Source organism: Enhydra lutris, unplaced genomic scaffold (genome assembly GCF_002288905.1).
Source record: "Enhydra lutris kenyoni isolate GAN:26980312 unplaced genomic scaffold, ASM228890v2 scaffoldscaffold9, whole genome shotgun sequence".
Classification (NCBI taxonomy): domain Eukaryota; kingdom Metazoa; phylum Chordata; class Mammalia; order Carnivora; family Mustelidae; genus Enhydra; species Enhydra lutris.
The window spans coordinates 23,076,460-23,094,787 of NW_019154093.1; the positions used below are offsets into that span (position 1 = coordinate 23,076,460).

General features: G+C 45.3%; 1 protein-coding gene and 1 pseudogene across 1 annotated transcript in view; one reads left to right on the top strand and one right to left on the bottom strand.

Moving 5' to 3' along the window:
• The window catches only part of LOC111143571 (GLIS family zinc finger 1), a 215,583-nt gene extending 209,592 nt beyond the window's left edge, over positions 1-5,991 (bottom strand). Inside the window, exon 1 of the mRNA XM_022497394.1 lies at positions 5,730-5,991. Within this exon, the coding sequence (XP_022353102.1) occupies positions 5,730-5,991 (262 nt within the window). The remainder of the gene's footprint in view (positions 1-5,729) is intronic.
• A 7,577-nt stretch (positions 5,992-13,568) lies between these two features.
• LOC111143545 lies at positions 13,569-13,950 on the top strand (annotated as a pseudogene).
• The last annotated feature ends 4,378 nt before the right edge of the window (positions 13,951-18,328 follow it).

Here is an 18,328-nt window from a genome sequence, read left to right on the forward strand (position 1 = left end):
ACCCTTTGGAGTTTAGAGGAAGATGGGGGAAAGAAGAAAACAGATGCTTTCAGGGACTTTAAACTGTAAGACCACTGGGTTAGGGTTGTATTCTCCCCACCCCCATCCCATCCCAGGTCTGTTTCCTTTCAGTTTCTTATAAATAAGGCCTAGGGAGACCAAAACAGCTACAACCACCCTCCCCCTTTTCAGCTATCAGTCCCGGACTTTGCTTCTAATGCTGAGAGCTTTTTTTTTTTAATTATTCATTGTAAACTATTAATTCGCGCAGCCACTGTTGATAAACAAGAAGTCCGTTTTTAAACTGCTAGAATCATTAGCACAGTGAAGGCGAGCAGCACGAATATTTCAGGAGTTTGCTCTTTTTTTCCTGGCCCTGGTATTACAGCTGTGCTTTCTGCATAAGGCAGTTGAAGTTTTCAAAGCCCTATGCAGAAGTTTGTTTCATTTCTTCTCCCCCTTTGAACCGAAATGTCTTTGTTTCTTTAAGCACAAAAATAAACTACCCCCTACCAAAAGAAACAACACAACTCTCCAGGTCCAAACTCATTGCAACTAAAATCTGTATTAGCAAAATAAATGAACAAATCACATAATCTAACGTCATATATAATCATATATCTGTAAGGTGAGGTTGTTGAAATACCACCATATCAGTTTCAAAAAAGGGGATTCTGGTCCAAGAAAATTGAGGGAAAGGAAGAGCCATTACCCTCTCTATGCAAAAGCCACAATTAGCAATAGTCACTGGTCAATTTACAAATAAAGTTGGTATTTATTTGTTTGTTGTTTTTTTTTTCTAATCCTATCCAAAAAAGGATTGAAAACTTTAGTTTCTCCCCTTTTCTAGGATGCTGGCCAAACTCCACAAAATAAAACCGAAGAAAATGATGATAATTATGCAACATTCAGAACAAAGAACATAAGAATATATTTTTTTAAATGATTCATTGTGCACTTATGCCTGTAATGAGATTTTAACGCACTGTAAAACTAAGTGTGCTGGCTCATTTAGCTTCTCACGCAAATATAACGCAGAGAGATGGCTTTTTTTTTTTTTTCTCAGAAGTGTGAAGGAAAACCACAGCATATAAAGAAACTTATGCTTTTAAATCACAGATGGGACAACACAGCCTATCTATATGACGCCAAGGCTAAAGGGGTCCTCAGACCTCAGCCCAGCAAAGCACGACAGGTAAAATGATCAAAAACAACCAGGCCGAAATTAAGTCACGATCTCCTGTGATGGTCTCCTTTCCATTTGTATACCAAGTCCCAACAGCTTCTGGAGAGCTTGGGAGGCAGGAAGGGAAGAGAAATTCTAGCCGCCCAGGATTCTTGGGGAATCTTTGGGAATTCTATTTCCGCTACACGTCCATAAAAGATTTGTCGGATACATAACTCTCAGGACTGTAGACGTAACATGTTCCTATCGCGTTTGTGTACCCACACACATACATGTCTCTCTTTGTCTCACAGAGCCTGACATTTGGCCAGCAGGTTTTTCTCCCCCTTTTTTGAAACCTCAAGCACCGAAAAAATTTGGATCTGATTATTTCCGGATCGCAGGACCAGCACTTTAAAATGGATGAAATGCAAGCAAATTGCCCACCAGAGCCGGAGGGGGTAAATGCTTTCAAAATAACTCATACCTTTCTATTAGGGGTGCGCTAGCCCCTCCAAAGACTCCCCAGGACATACAGGGGCTTCTGATTTGGATGAAGAAATTCTACCAGGTAACACCACCAAAACCATCGTGTTTACTCTCCACCATCGCCGGTCTCTAATGCCCGGCACACAAACTACAACTGCATTTTGTTTTCCCTTTTTGAAAAAAAAAAAAAAAATCTATATACTAGCTATTTTTTTAAGTTACAAGATTGACTACCTCTTGGCATTTACGGCCATGTTACGATGGCTGTTTACTAATGGCAGTGACACACATGTGTCACGATCCTCGGCCTCTTTTTTTTTGCTAGGACTTGCCCCGTCTCAGCACGGGGCATAGTCTGTGAAAGGATCCCAGAGAGTCACTGTGAATTAAATAGTGAGCTCATTATCTGGCATAGTCTGGGAAGAGCAACTCTGGACAAATGGTAAACTAAGAAGTTTTCTAACTATGGCATAGGTATTACTTCCAAAAAGGACAGAAGAAACACCAAAAGCAAAAATATTTTAAATTCTCTGGGAATATTCAGGAGGCCATCCACTATGCCAGCTCTCAGCGAAGGTACAAGCTGGGGAACCAGAATCGAATATTTGGAAGAGAGAGGCTTAGAAACCACCATTCTCTCAGGGGCGCCTGGGTGGCTCAGTGGATTAATCCTCTGTCTTCTGCTCAGGTCATGATCTCAAGGTCCTGGGATCTAGCCCCGCATCGGGCTCTCTGCTCAGCAGGGAGTCTGCTTGCCCCTCTCTCTCTCTGCCTGCCTCTCTGCCTACTTGTGATCTCTCTCTGTCAAATAAATAAATAAAATCTTTAAAAAAAAAAAAAAAGAAAAGAAAAAAGAAACTGCCACTCTCTGTCGGTAGCTTTGAGCACATCCTTGAGCCTCAGTGTCTTCATCTATAAAATGGGAGCCAGAGTCATGATGTGCTCTAAAGACCGCAAAGCACTCTACATCTGTCCCCTTAGAGCAGCCCACAAGGTAGGCAGAGCACAGCTGGCGTGAGGGCAGATGAGAGAATGTGTGGGAACACACAGTGGAAACCGGAAAGCACTGTGCACAGGGAACAAGCGTCATCGGGCCATCGCCACAAAGCCGTCTGCTTCCATAAAGCCCAGATGTTTACCTTCTTTCCTTGTCAGGACTTCCAAAGGCACAGTGTTGGGTGTTTAATAATAAGAAAGAAAAATGCAGCATCTGGTAATCTGGCCTTTGCAGCTGCCTGGAATCTGGATAAACGGGACTGTGCCATAAACAGATCATGATTCTTATTGTAAATGATGACAATGTTAGCCCATGACGTCGCACCATCCCCAGCGCCTCCTGACTCCAGATCTGGAAACGCCGAGAAGCCCAGCATATATGGATGAGTTGCTAGACTCAAGGGCTTGCTCCTTTCCTTGGCTTAGGGTCTATCTGAAGCAGAAGACAGCTCATCTGAAACCTGACCCCAGACGGAGCAGTACTGTCTTCTCTCTGGGCAGACGTGGACACAAAAGACCCGAAGCTTGGCTCCTCTCGGCTTCCCCCGGCCAGCACACCCAAGAGTAAGCTTCACATTCAATATTTTAAAAATCAAACCGTTCTCCCTCCTTTCCCTGCCCCCTTCACCGCAAGTATCACTTACCCTAGCATGATGGTGGCCTGGCATGAATTAATAAAAGTGACCCCTTCTAGCTTCTTAGTTTATAAAGCATTCTTACGACCGTTAGATTTACCCTGGGAGGAGACATTATTACTTCTCATGCAAATGAAAAACCAGAGGCTGAGCACGTTAAACACACCCCCAGAGGAATCCCCACAATAACCAGACACTGAAGTGGTCCTTTCACTAAAGCTCTCCTCAGTCTTTCCAACTCGGTCTCACACTAAATTGATAAGTGGGGAAACTAAGGCTCAGAGAGAGAACAGCTTCCCCCCAAGCTCCCACAGATCATAGGTGGCGGGGCATAGTCTGTGGGTATTTTTTGATTGGTATTTGCATCTATTTCAAATAAGCCTATGATTTGGAGCTAGACACCGAACATTCAAAGGGTTACGTGGTCTGGGGAATATTTGAGTGGGAGCAGGGGCAGTAAGGTTCCTTGTGACATTTTTAAGAGAACTGCTGAAGCCCTGCAGGGAAGCTCATTTTGTCTCTGATCACTGAGGGACTGGACTGTGAGAAAGAACTCGCTTAGAAGGACGGAGGTCACGGTGGAAATTTCTTCAAGCCCAGGTCAGTGAGCAAAGGCTGGCCAGAGAACTCCCACCCAGACCCCGGGGTGGCCTTTTACATAGGAGACGTTTTCCCCACTCTCAGGCCTCAATTTCTTCATCTTTCAAATGGGTATGATAAATTCTACACCACCAGCCTCACTGGAGACCGTGAAGAAAATAGTTTAGAAGCCTCTTACAAAAGCTTAACCAGAACGACAATCTAAGGATACAAAGAAAGAGGCTGTTCCTCCCATCCCTTTATTCTCCTCTGCCCCTTCCAAATACAATCCTGACTTAAATATCTCATATATTAGACATTGGTGGGGGAAGGGGAGTGTAAATAAAAATAACTGGGGTTTGGAAGAATGGAAGTAGGAAGTTCATGTGCAAAGCCTGATGAAGTCTCTAACCATGGCTCTGAGCAGAGACCACATTTAGGAGGTCTAGGAGAGACCACATTTCACCAGGTCCTAAGAGAACTCCGTCTTCAGGGACAGCTACGATTTTTTTAAAACCTAAAACACTGCAGGAGGTACCTGTTTAAGGGAGGATTATGTGTGGAACGCCGCAAGTGAAAGAGCTCAGCACAGCAAATATTACTCATGTCTTGCTACCCACCACACCTCTCTCCCCAGTAAAAGAACACCACCTATGCATACCCCAATAATAATACTCTGAAGCCATTGTTTGCTGTGTCCACCCTTTCAAACAGGATCCCTATCTGCTGGAGAATAGACTAACATTGAAAATGAGGCAAGAAATTGCACTCTTCAACAAAGTCAGGTGTTCTCATTAAGAAGAAAAACACTGTTTACGTTCATTTCACCACTGCCTGAATTGGGAAGTTGGTTATTTTCTCCCCAGAAGAAGCTCTCATCTCTAAAACCAAGACACCCTAACTTTTCTAAGTTGCTGGGGCTGATGCTAAAGGATTTGTGTCTACAGAGCCAAAAGAAATCTTTGTCTTCCTTGAGAATCACCTGAAAATAGAACCAAGAAGCCCGAAAAGCTAAAATAATGAAATCCCAAGCCTTGGTTTCTCTCAGGGAGAAAATAAGGTGGGGGGAGGGGGTACCAATCTGCACCTTAACAATCTCCCCAATTTCTGGTTAATTATCTGTCAGCATGAAACTTATAAATAATGGCTCAATAATAATTAACTGTGATGAGAACGGGTTCATGAGAATGCCTGCATCATCGCCAACTTTGAGCCCATGAACCGTACTGGGGCCTGCACCTTACACCCACCAGCCTCACTGGGTAGAGGAAGGATATTGCAAAGGAACTTCTAACCAAAGATTATGCTTCTGAAGCTTCAAATTCAGAAAGGCCTTCTTTTAAACCAGAAATTGACTCAGGCTGGATCACACATTCATAAAATTTTCCATCAGGAATCCAGAAATCATCTGATATAATTAATTCCTTAATTGACAGAAGGGGAAACTGAGGTTCCAAGAGGGGAGAGGTCTTGCTGAAAGCCTCTGGTTTTTGTTATTTAGCATCGGAATATGTCCAAATATGCCTGTAGGCAGCTCAGAGATACTCGAGTTGCTAGTCACTCTAATTTATAAGATTTTTTTGTAAGTTTCACACAACTTTTATCAGAAATACACAGATGCGAAATCATGTAATCTGGACTTTCTATACACACCCTTCTCCAGCATAGGTTTATTGAGTTTAAATTAGATGCTTCCTAAACGGCCATCATTTTATAATGACGACCGAGTCGCAAACCACTAGAGAGAAACTCATGAACACTAGAGAAAGTACCACCAAGTTCCCACAAAGGTGTGCGGTGTCCCCGCCAGGCAGCCCGAACTTCTCCACACCTTCTGCCAGGCACGTTGGCGGGGCCAGACTTACCCTTCCCGGCGGCAGCGGTCTTGGACGGCCCAAAGTCTCGGGGGCTCCGTGGCCGGAGGAGGTCGTGGGCGCACGGCGGCGGCACAGGCGGCCGGGGCAATAGGTCACGCGGGCCCCCATCCACGCAGCCACCGCCGCTCACGGTGACCCTGAAGGCCATGTGCGTACCGCCAAGGCCAGTGGGCCCGCGGCCTGGACCCGGAGCGCCGAGGGCCTCCTTCGGCCTCTTGTCTGAGCGCGCCTCCGCCACCTCGCAGTGCATGGCGCCGGGGCAGGGCGGGCCGCCGGGGGTCGCGCCGGGTTCCTGGAGAGGGGAGACAGCACCCGCGCGTTAGAATGAGCGGAACAGCCCCTTTTCTTGTCCCGGGGTAGGTTTGGCCAGGTCACCACCACTTCTCGGTTTATTCCCCGTCTCTAAAATGGGTTAGCCCCACCACACTTACCTTAACCTGACAAACCCACCTGATCCCGCAAAAGCCCCTTCCCGGCACAGAGTGGCTCGCACTTCTTCTCTGGTGTGTCGAGGGCCCTGGCCCCGCAGCCACAGCGCATTCCGAGAAGCCCGTGCACCCTCCCGCTCAAATCTGCCTCCACCAACACCGGCCTTCTTCAAAGGAAGAATGGGGAAACTGAGGCCTGGAGCGGTGAGAGCGCCTGTACGGTGTCACCCAGTGAGACAGGAGCGGGCGGCAACTAGGATTTCCAGGGCAGGACTCTGGCGAAGCGGCGGAGGCTACTCCAGGTGGGGCAGGGGCTGCGCGCCTCCTGGGCGCTTCGGAGACCCGGCTGAGCGCAGGGATGATGAACTGCGCACCCACCGGTCTGGGGCGCGGACCCTCCGAGACTTACCCACGACCACCCAAGCCCGAGAGTGGGCGTCCGATGATGGGCGCTCACTCCCGCGGCACGAACCCATCACGAGCACACGGAGACACGCACACTCCCACGCGCAGCAGAGAAAATAAACCCATCGCACGCGCAAACCCGCACAAAGTCGGTAACGCCCATGGACGCTGGCTCCCACGCATACCACACACCCCCGCAAATGCACACTGGGGACACGGCGTGCCACACGAATTGCTCTCTCATTCACCCGCTCAGACACTCAGCAACACCAGCAGCCTCACCGGCTCACACAACACAAACACGCGCGCTCGGTTCCCCTCCACAGGGTCTCGGCCCTTCCAAAGTCCCTACTGGAACAAGGGCCCGGGGCCCCCAAACTCTCCTTTCCTCGCTGCGCTCCCGCGCCATTCCAAAGGTCCCGGGATTCCGGCGTCGCTGGGATCCTACCCTCGGACCTCGGCCCTGGCGCCCGCCCCCTCCCCGGGTCATGTGCCGCGCCCCCTCTCACCTTGCCGCCCCGGCTGCAGCTCGCGGGGCGCACGGCTCGGCGCGCCTCCACTGGCGCCGCAGCCCCCGCAGCAGCCGCTGCCGCTGCGTCTTGCGGGGCGGCATCCCGGGGCGGGGGCGGGGCCCAGACCTGCCGGACAGCCGCTCCAGCCACTGGCTCGATGAGCCTGCCGCGTAGAGACCAATCGCGGCGCGAGGGCGGGGCCTCCTTGCCTGGGGGCCTGGGCAGGGCCTGGCGCGGAGCTGGGCGGAGGGTTTGACAGACGGCGGCTGTCGGAGCCCTGCGCTGCCCGCTGCCCTCCGGCCGCCCGGCCGGGCAGGGCGGCGCCGCGGGCGGGAGAGGCAGGGCCCTGTCGTCCGAGCTGGGCTGGCTGGGCGGCGGAGCGCACTGGGCGTCAGGAGAGCCAGGCTGTGTCCCCGCCTGGCCCAGCGGCTGAGACCGGACGCTTCCCTTCTCCGAAGTCAGTTTTCTCCTCATCAGATGGGATCCGCGAAACCTGCGCGCGGAGGTAACAGATGTAAAAGTGCTTTGAAAGTTTGGTTGGAGAATCCAAGCGACTCACTCAAGAACTTGCACCGCATTTCACAGCCAGTCCGCAGCAGCGTTGGGACGAGAACCGGGGATCTCCGACCACTTTTCTTACGGTTTTGTTTTTGTGGTTTTTCACCGTAGAGTCCAGCTTAGAGGGTCTCAAACTCTGGAGTTGAAAGACGAACAAAAACAGGGGCACCTAGCTGGCCCAGTCAGAAGACCATGCAACCCATGATCTCAGGGTCGTGAGTTTGAGCCCCACCTTGGGCATAGAGCTTACTTTTTAGAAAAATAAAAAAGTTTATTTAAAAAAAAAAAAAAAAAGACAAAACCAGATGTCGGGTCCCAAGTAGAAAATATTCTAATTGTATCTGTGCGTCTGTCTGGGGGCAGGGCCCCAGCGCCTAGATTGTTAGCAAGCTCCCAGGAGATCTTAGAGTATTGGGGATTGAGACCCACTCCTCTAAGTTCCTTCCAGGCCTGGATTTGGGGCTTCCCTCACAGACAGCAGTGTCTCAGGGAGCCCTGTCCAATGTATGGGAAGAACACCACCTAAAGAACAGGACTTCTCACGTTGGAAGCAGTGGCTCAGTTCCCTTCTCTGAGCTTCAGTTCCCTCCTGTACAAAACAGGGCTGTTCAGGTGTGGCAGAGCTGGCAGCAGCATCCAGGCTTCCTGACTCCCAGTCTAGTGCTCTCCCTTCTATACCAGCCAGCTGCCTCTAATAGGTATAGGATGTCAACCAACCTGCCCATTACAAACAGGTCAAGGGCCAAGGGCTCCATAGAGCACCTCAAAGTCTTGTGTGTGTCTGGAGACTAGGAGTTGAGAATTGTTGCTACTTTTATGGTAGGAGGAGAAGAGGTAGAAAGGTCGAAGGGTAGCTCACCAACCCCTCCAACTAGGTACCTCCCTCAGAAGTTCTGTGCTGGCTGTGCAGTCAACAGGCCATGTGACTTTAGCAAATCATAATCTCACTCTGGACCTCAGTTTCCATTTCAAAAAGCAAGACAGTTGGAAGAAGGTGACTGGCATTTCCGGTTCTACCTTTCAGTAGGTCCAGGAGCTGAGTCCTCTGCGCTCCCTCCCTCACCATACACACACACACACACACACACACACACACAAATAGCACTTCACACTTAGGACTCTGAAGACACTTGCCGAATAAGTCATTTAATCAGCTATAACTGCAGGCAAAGCTGTCCCAATTTCCAAGATGCAGCAACAGCTCATTCACTTAGTCTTTACCTGGGCACCTACCCTGAGCCAGCCCCTATAGCCTCAGCTAGGGTAATGGACATCCTGCCCTTCCCCCAGTGAGCTCACAGCTCCACCCCACCAGGACAGATGGATTTGTAAAGTCTAAAAAAGCAATGAGAAGGCTAATCTGCTCAGTAAAATAGACCTCTTAAACACTTGTATACTGCAGGACCCCTTTGGGGATATACAGAACCTAGTGGGTGCATGCATTTTTTTTCCTAGAAGGAATTACAAGGAAGTGTTAACATTGGTTAAGGGAATGGAGCACTGGAGGGGTACTTTTTCTTTTTTTTTTTACTTTTTCTATCAGTATATATTGTCCTCCCTCTCTTTAAATAGGGATTATTTGAGTAGTAGGACTATGAGCTGTATTTTTTCTTTATAGTTTTGTTATAAAAATAAAATCATTAGTATTTTAATTATCATGAAAAAAACACAGCAAAACAAATAAAACCCACTTCTCCCTTCAGCAGGCCAGACAGTAATGTATATTTTTTATACTAACCAGTGTTCCTGCTCAAACTGGTTTTTGCCCTTCTAGTCCCACACAGCCTGTCTACGGGATATGTCCATTTGGCTTCATCTCCAAAAGCAAACATGATGTTTCCTTTCCAATTTAGCTCCTCATTCTTGTGTCTACCTAGTGAATGGCCGATGGCCAAGTTCCCCCATGTCAGAAGTCTGATTCATCCAAGGTCCCCCCTCTCCCACATTCCCATATTTGATTCACCATCAATCCACCTAACACATCCCCCCCACACACATTTCTTCCCAATTTTTCTACTTGCCTCTAGCCTCATCCTCTTCCCTACCACCCATTTTCCATACAGGTCTCTCCCTCAGTCTCTAAAACATAGATTAGACCATGTCACTTCCCTGATGAAGATAATGATCATTAATAGATCTCAACAGCCATCTCAATGAAGTCAAACAATTTTCTCACTCCACTACTGAGCCCTATCCTGTGTTCCCTAAAATATTTTCATTACCTAGAACCCAGAACATATATTCATGTCTTCATAGTTTTGTATATCATATTTCCTATACTAACTTTTTTTCCTCTTGTTCTTCATACTCCTTCCCATGAATTGTTTGATACCCAGCTCAAGGGTCACTTTTCCCCAGAAGCCTTCCTGAAATCCTCTGGCTAGGATTATTTTCTTCTTGCACACTCTTACAGCGACCTCTACTTCAGTCTATCTCAGAACTTATATTATACCATTTTATAACTACCAGTTCAAAAGTCTGTCTCTTCTTCTAGATTGAGAGCTTTCTGGGAGCAGGGGCAGCCTTTTGTCTTTGTAACTCCAGAACCTAGAACAGATTCTGGCACAAAGTCAGGACTAGGTAAATGTTTATGGAATGCTGATTGAATTATTAGATACTGACCACTGCTTCATTTGCTTGACTGCATTTCCAGCTAAGCACTTCTTCAACCTATCCAGACCTCCCCACTTACCATCTTTGTCCAGGGTCGTAAACATATACTCAACAAATGGTTGAGGCAAAAATAGACATGTCCGTGTATCCAAGCGTCTCCTGTGTCCTGGAAATATGAAAAAGAGAAGGAATAGAGGTGATGGATGTTACACTGCTTACCCTACCTCTTTCTTGCAGCAAGAGAAGAATTAACATTCACTGGGGAACCTACTATGTCCCAGGTAGTATGGCTGACACTCTCCATATGTGATCTCATTTTATCCTGAAAACTCTGAGAGAAAGAGATTATCTTCTCCATCTTATAGGTGAGAGAAAAAAAAAGTTCCAAATTAAGTGGTTTTCCAAAGTTCTCAGTTAAGCGTGTCTTCCCCCCATACATCTATGGTCAACTGATTTTCAATAAGAATGCCAAGACCCGGGTGCCTGGGTGGCTCAGTCGGTTAAGCGTCTGCCTTCAGCTCAGTCATGATCCCAGGGTCCTAGGATGGAGCCCTGCATCGGGCTCCCTACTCATCGGGGAGTCTACTTCTCCCTCTCTCTCTGTCCCCACCCCACCCCCCGCTCGTGCTCTGTCTCTCTTAAGTAAATAAAAAAAAATCTTTAAAAATAAATAAATAAAATAAGAATGCCACGACCACTCATTGAGGAAAGAATAGTTTCTTCAACAAACAGTGCTAGGACAACTGACTATCCGCATGTGAAAGAATGAACTTGAATCCCCATCTCATTCCCTCTACAAAAAGTAACTCCAAATGGATCAACTTTCTAAATGCAAGAGCCAAAAAACATAGAATACTTATGAGAAAACATAGGGGTGATCTTTGTGACCTTGGATTTGGCAATGGATTCTTAGATGTGAAACCAAAAACACAAGCAACAAAATTTTAAAAATCGGACTTCTTCAAAATTAAAGACTTTTCTGCATCAAAAGACATTATGAAGGCAGTGAAAAGATAACCTACAGAATAGGAGAAAATATTTGCAAATCATATGTTTGATAAGAGTTTAGTATCCAGAATATATAAATAACTCACATAAACCAACAGCAAAATGACAACATAGTCAAAAAATGGGCAAAGGACACTTCTCCAAAGAAGATATACAATGGCCAGCAAGTATATGAAAAGATGCTCAAACCTATTAGTCATTAAGGAAATGTAAATCAAAATTACCATGAGGTATCATTTCATACCCACTAGGATATCTATAATTTTTTTTAAAAATGAAAAACAAAACAGAAAAGAATAAATGTTGGTGAAGATGTAGAGAAATTGGAACTCTCATACATTGCTGGTTAGAATATAAAATGGTTTAGCCACTGTAGAAAACAGTTTGATGATTCCTCATTACATTTAACATAGGATTACCATATGACCAGCAATTCCATTCCTAGGCATATACCCAAAAGAACATTGTTGTGGAAACAATCCAAATGTTCATCAATGGAGGAATGGATAAGCAAACTATGCTTGTATACACATCCACATTCACACAATGGAATACCATTCAGCCATAAAAAGGAATGAAGTTCTGATACACGTTACAAGCTGGATGAACTCAAGAACACTACGCTAAGTGACAGAAGGACATAAAAGGTCATGCATTGTATGATTCCACTTACATGATCTATCCTTGATAGGTAAATCCATAGAGACAGAAAGCAGATTGGTGGTAACCAGGGCCTAAGGGGAGAGGCCAATGGGGATTATCTGCTTAATGGCTATAGGTTTTCTTTTAGTGAAAAGTTTTTGGAATTAGATAAAAGTGATGGTTGTACAATAACACGGATGTACTAAATGCCACTGAGTTACTCATTTTAAGTGGTTTATTTTATGTTACACGAGCTTTATTGCAATAAATTTTTAAAAATTTAATTAAAATTAAAGATTATCTGCCGAGTCTAAAGCCTGGGTTTACTTCACTGCACTTTGTAACTTTCATTGAGAACAATCCATAAATGACTTTATGTCATTTATGTCATAAATGACTTTATGTCATTTATGGAGCCTTTAAATGTTGTAGCTCTGGTGTTATCAAGCTAAGGGACACCAGCCAGTCACCATCCCAGGATCCTCAATACTGTGCCTGCCAAATAAAGATGACAGCTTCTGTGGAGACTCAGTGAGAAGAGGGAAGAAGATAGAATGAACCAGAAAAGGAGAGGTCATGATGATGATGAATGAAACACCCAACATACTTCTCCCACCACTTCCAGACTTCATTTTATTAAGTTGAAGGTGCCCTTTTTAAAAGAAAATAAGGAAAAACTCCTGAAGAATCCCAATATGGAACAGAGTCATAAAGGGGCAGTAAAGCTGTTCTAGATAAAAATCTCATATATGGTTAGAGAGCGTAAGAATCAACTTGAACTATGTATAGAAAGGGACTTTGTTTTTTTAAGATTTTATTGATTTACTGGAGAGAGAGAGAGATGAACAGTACTTGGGAGGGTGGGGGGCAGGGGTGCAGAGACAGAGAGAGAAGCAGATTCCCCACTGAGCAGGGAGCCCAACACAGGGCTCAATCCCAGGACCCTGGGATCATGACCCAAGCCAAAGGCAGACGCTTAACTGACTGAGCCACCCAGGCGCCCCAGAAAGGAACTTTCTCAACTAGATAAAGGGCGTCTACAAAAACAAAACAAAACCTACAGCTAACATCACACATTTACACTATACTTAGTGGTAAAGGCTGAATGATTTCCCCCTGAGCTAAAAGGAGATAAAGAACACACAATAGGAATATTTCTATTCGACATCACACTGCAAGTCCTACACAAGTGCGGTAGGGCAAGAGAGAAGAATACACACACAGGTTGGAAAGAGAGAAATTCTCTCTTGGCAGGCAACATTATCATCATGTATAAAATCTCATGAAATCTACAAAAAAAAAAAAAGCTCCTAGAACTTATAAATGATGAGTTTATCAAGGTTGCAGGATACAAGGTTAATATTGAAAAATCCATTGTATTTATATATACTAGCAATAAACCATTAGAAATTTTATTTTTTTAAAGATTTTATTTATTTATTTGACAGAGATCACAAGTAGGCAGAGAGGCAGGCAGAGAGAGAGGGAAGCAGGCTCCCTGCTGAGCAGGGAACCCGATGTGGGGCTCGATCCCAGGACCCCAGGATCATGACCTGAGCCGAAGGCAGAGGCTTTAACCCACTGAGCCACCCAGGCGCCCCAAAACCATTAGAAATTTTAAAAATTTGCCCATCCTCTTTCTGGTATCTTTCCATGCTGCCGTAATGGTACACATGAATGTCCCTGCAGATGCTCTCAAGAACATGAACAATGATGAGAAGAGAGGCAAATGCCGGTTTCCTATTAGATCATGCTCCAGAGTCATAGTCCAGTTTCTGACTGTGATGATGAAGCATGGCTCCACTGGAGAATTTGAAATCACTGATGACCAACAGCTGGGAAAACTGTGAACCTCATAGGCAGGTTAAACAACTATGGAGTAATCAGCCCCAGATTTGAGGTACAACTCAAAGATCCAGAGAAGTGGCAGAAGAATCTGCTCCCATCCCACCAGTTTGGTTTCACTGTACTGACAACCTCAGGGGGCATCACGGACCATGACGAAGCAAGATAGGAGGGAAGATCCTGGAATTCTTTTTGTAGGGATGTAATACATACAGGCAAATAAAGGGCCTCAACGGACAACATAAGTAAGCAAGTAAATAAATAAATAAGTAAACAAATTTAAAGAACTATTTATAATAGCACTTAAAAAGATACAGCTAGATATAAACCTAACAACAATGTACATTATCTCTATGCCACAAAATGCTGATGAAAGAAATCGAAGTAGATCTAAAAAAAATTGAAGAGTTATATTATATTCATCATTTGGAAGATTAAGTACTCTTAAGATGTCTAGTCTTCCCAAATTAATCTATAAATTCAAGACAGCTTCAGTCAAAATCGCAGCAGGAGTTTTTAATAGAAAGCCACAAGCTGATTCTAAAACTTATTTAGAAAGGCAAGGAAATTAGAATAGCCAAAACAATTGTGAAAAAGAAAAAGATGGAGGACTTACTCACTGCCTGATTTTAAAACTCACTATAAAGCTACAGTAATCAAGACTGTGATACTGGCAAAAGCAACAGAATATTTCATATTCTATGGGACCCACATACGGCCAGTAGATTTTGTCAGAAGTACAAAAGCAATTCAGTAGAGGAAGGACAGTCTTTTAACAAACAGTGCTGGAACAGCTACTATACATATACAGAAAAACAAGCCCCAACCCATATTTCAGACGCTATGCAAAAATTAACTCAAAATGGATCAAAATGCAAAACTGTAACTTCCAGAAAAAAATATAGAAGAAAATCTCTGTGACTTTAGGTTAGGTAAAGAGTAATTAGATATGATGCCAAAAGCACAATCCATAAGGGAAAAAAATGTTAATTGGACTTGATAAAAAATAAAATTTTGGCCTCCAAAAGCTACTGATTAATAAGAGAATGAAAAGACACACCACAAACAGGGAGAAAATATTTGCAAATCATATATCCAATTAATGAACTGTATTCAGAATATATGAAGAACCCTTACAACTTAACAAAAAGAAAACAACCAAAGATTTTAAACGGACAAGCGATCTGAAGAGATACTTCACCAAAGAAAATATGCAGATGGAAAACAAGCATGTAAAAAGATGTTCATCGGGACGCCTGGGTGGCTCAGTTGGTTGAGCAGCTGCCTTCGGCTCAGGTCATGATCCCAGCGTCCTGGGATCGAGTCCCACATCGGGCTCCTTGTTCTGTGGGGAGCCTGCTTCTCCCTCTGCCTCTGCCTGCCACTCTGTCTGCCTGTGCTCGCTCTCTCTTAAAAAAAAAAAAAAAAAAAGATGTTCATCATCATTTGTCATCAAGATGCAAATTATAAGCACACTGAGATAGCAGTACCGCCCATTAGAATGGTTAAAATTTAAAAATAGAAAAATACCAAATGTTGGCAATGATGTGAAGCAACTGGAACTCCCATAAATAGTTGGTAGAAATGCAAAAAGGGGGGCGCCTGGGTGGCTCAGTCAATTAAGGGACCGACTCTTGATTTTGGCTCAGGTCACGATCTCGGGGTCATGAGACCAAGCCCCCTGTGGAGCCCTGCATTGGGCTTCGGGTGCCATGGAGTTTGCTTGTCCCTCTTCCTCTGCTCCTCCCCTCCCCTACTCTCGCTTGCTCTTGATCTCTCTCTCTCAAATAAATAAAACAAAATGAAACCAGAGAGGGAGACAAACCATAAGAGACTCTTAATCATAGGAAACAAACTGAGGGTTGTTGGAGGGGAGGGGGCTGGGGGGCTGAGGTAACTGGGTGATGGACATTAAGGAGGGCACGTGATGTAATAATGTAATGAGCACTGGGTATTATGTACGACTGATGAATCACAGACCTGTACCTCTGAAACCAATAATACACTATATGTTAATTTAAAAATAAAACTATTCCGAAATACAAGAAATAATAAAAAAGAAATGCAGACAGTTACAACCACTTTGGAAAACAATTTGATATTTTCTTACAAAGTTAAACATAACATTTATAGTACAACCCATACAAGTCAGTAATCCATTCCCAGCATGAAATGAAAATCTATGTTTACACAAAAACCTGTACATGAAAATTTTTAGGAAACTTATTTTTGATCCTCAAAAATATAAAACCAAATGTTTCTGAGCTGCAGAACAGATAAACTGTGGTAAATCCACAGAACGGAATACTACTGGGCAATAACACAAAATTGATCCTTGATATACTTAACAACATGGGTAAGTCACATTGTATCATCCAAGTAATTGAAGCCAGACTCAAAAGACCACCTACTGTATGACCCCATGGATGGAACATTCTGGAAAAGACAAAATTATAGAGAACAGATCCGTGATCGCCTGGAGTTAAGCATTAGAAAAGATTTTCCTGGAGTGAGGCCATTTTGGGGAGGAAGGGCCCATGATAGAGCTGTTCTGTATCTTGACTGTGGAAGTGTTTGCACGACTCTATGCATTTATCAAAACTCATAGATCTGTGCACTGTGAATTTTACTGTATGCAAATTAAAAACAAAGAGTCACGTTGGTTATTCCTAAAAGTAGAGTCTCTTCTAAATGAAGCCTCAGGTTAATCAGACTCTAGAAATAGAAACCGATAAATTGTTGGGGAAACCAAGTTCTACTACATTCATTTCCTCTCCCTCTCCTCTCCTCATCCTGTGTTTTCTCTCTCTATGAATGATGACACCACCGAGCTGGGATCCTAGGGGTTCTCCTAGGCTCCCTGTCTCCTCCACCCACACCCAGGCTCCGAGGCCTGTGGTTCCTACCTCCCAGGTGCTTCTCTCCATCTCCACAATGCGGCCCTCATCAGGCCTCATCATCTTTAGTCAGAATCACTGGGCCAGCCTCCCACCTGCGTTTCCTCCCTACAGCCACAGCAGTCTTTTTTTTTTTTTTTAAAGATTTTATTTATTTACTTATTTGACAGACAGAGATCACAAGGAGGCAGAGAGGCAGGAAGAGAGAGAGAGAGGAAGCGGGCTCCCTGCTGAGCAGAGAACCCGATGCGGGATTCAATCCCGGGACCCTGAGATCATGACCTGAGCCGAAGGCAGCGGCTTAACCCACTGAGCCACCCAGGCACCCCCACAGCAGTCTTTCTAAATCACTGTTCCAACCATGTCGCTCTCCTTGCTGAAAGCCTTCTGAGTGCCTGTAGCTCTTTGGGGGCAAGAATTGTTTTAGGTGCCAGCCTAGCCCTAGTACTAAGCACAGACAGTGCCTGGTGTCCATGCACACTCAGTGAATTATGGCTGAATCCAGGCATAAGTTAATAGAGTGAGTGAATGAGTTACTAAAGGATGTGCAGGCCTTCTGGAAAGTCATTCAGAGAGGTCTGAAGTAGTGTATCCAGAGGACCCGCCGTCTTGGTCCAACAATATTGATTGAGAACCTACCATGCCCAGGAACTGTCCTGAGGAGCCAGAGATTCATGGAGCTCTCCTGACTGGTAGTGAACTCAAAGTCTTCAGCCAGTCATACAAAGGAGTGCACATCTGGGAATCATAGGAACCACCTAAGATAAGGTTCCGAAGGAGAAATGCTCCTCATGATGAGAGGCTGTGAAGTGGGAGGAGGAGTTGGAGGCTTGATAAAGTCACGGAAGGCTTCCTTGAGGAGGTGATGATTCAACTAGAATCTCAGAGGACACAAAGTCCCTGGTTGAGCAGCCGAGGAAGAGCTTTCCAGCAGATGGTCAAGTGTGCGCCCAAGTCCTGAGATGAGAGGAACAGAGATCCCTTCCAGGCAGTGAAGGAAGGGGGGTGGGATTGGAAGCCACAGAGTGAGGGGGAAGACGCCAGATGAGATTGGGGAAGGGAAAAGGATGGGTCCAAAATTAATGAAGAATTTTAGGCTGAAGACTAACATGATCCGATCTGTTCTGAAAATACCATTCTACCTGTTGCGTGGAAAGTGGATGGAGAAAGAGGCGAGTGTGGATACTGTTAGAATTGTCATGAGGATCCCCAGAGAGCAAGGCTGGGGAGCCTGGACTCAGGTGGCCAGGTCAGTGGGGAGGGACAGAAGGGGCTAAATGCAGCTTTACTTAGGAAGGAAACCTGACAAGCCTGGGACCTGTGAGTGACAAGGAGGGAAGGGAAGGGAGAGGCCCAGTGTCTGGAAGTAGCAGTTTTCAAGTTTGAAACTTCCCCTGGGTGGCCTAAGGCATTCTTCATCCTTAATGGTGGTTTCTGGAAGCAAGGTGCGGCAGCTGTCAGTCCACTAAGTTACACCCCTTCCTCACTATCATTTCTAGGCAACTGCTCTTGCAGAACAACTTGCTTTGGGTTTTATGTTTTGGGGTTTTTTGAAAATAATTTTATTTTTTTTAAAAAACCAAACTTCTGGGGCACCTGGGTGGCTCAGTGGGTTGGGCCTCTGCCTTCGACTCAGGTCGTGGTCTCAGGGTCCTGGGATGGAGCCCCACTTCGGGCTC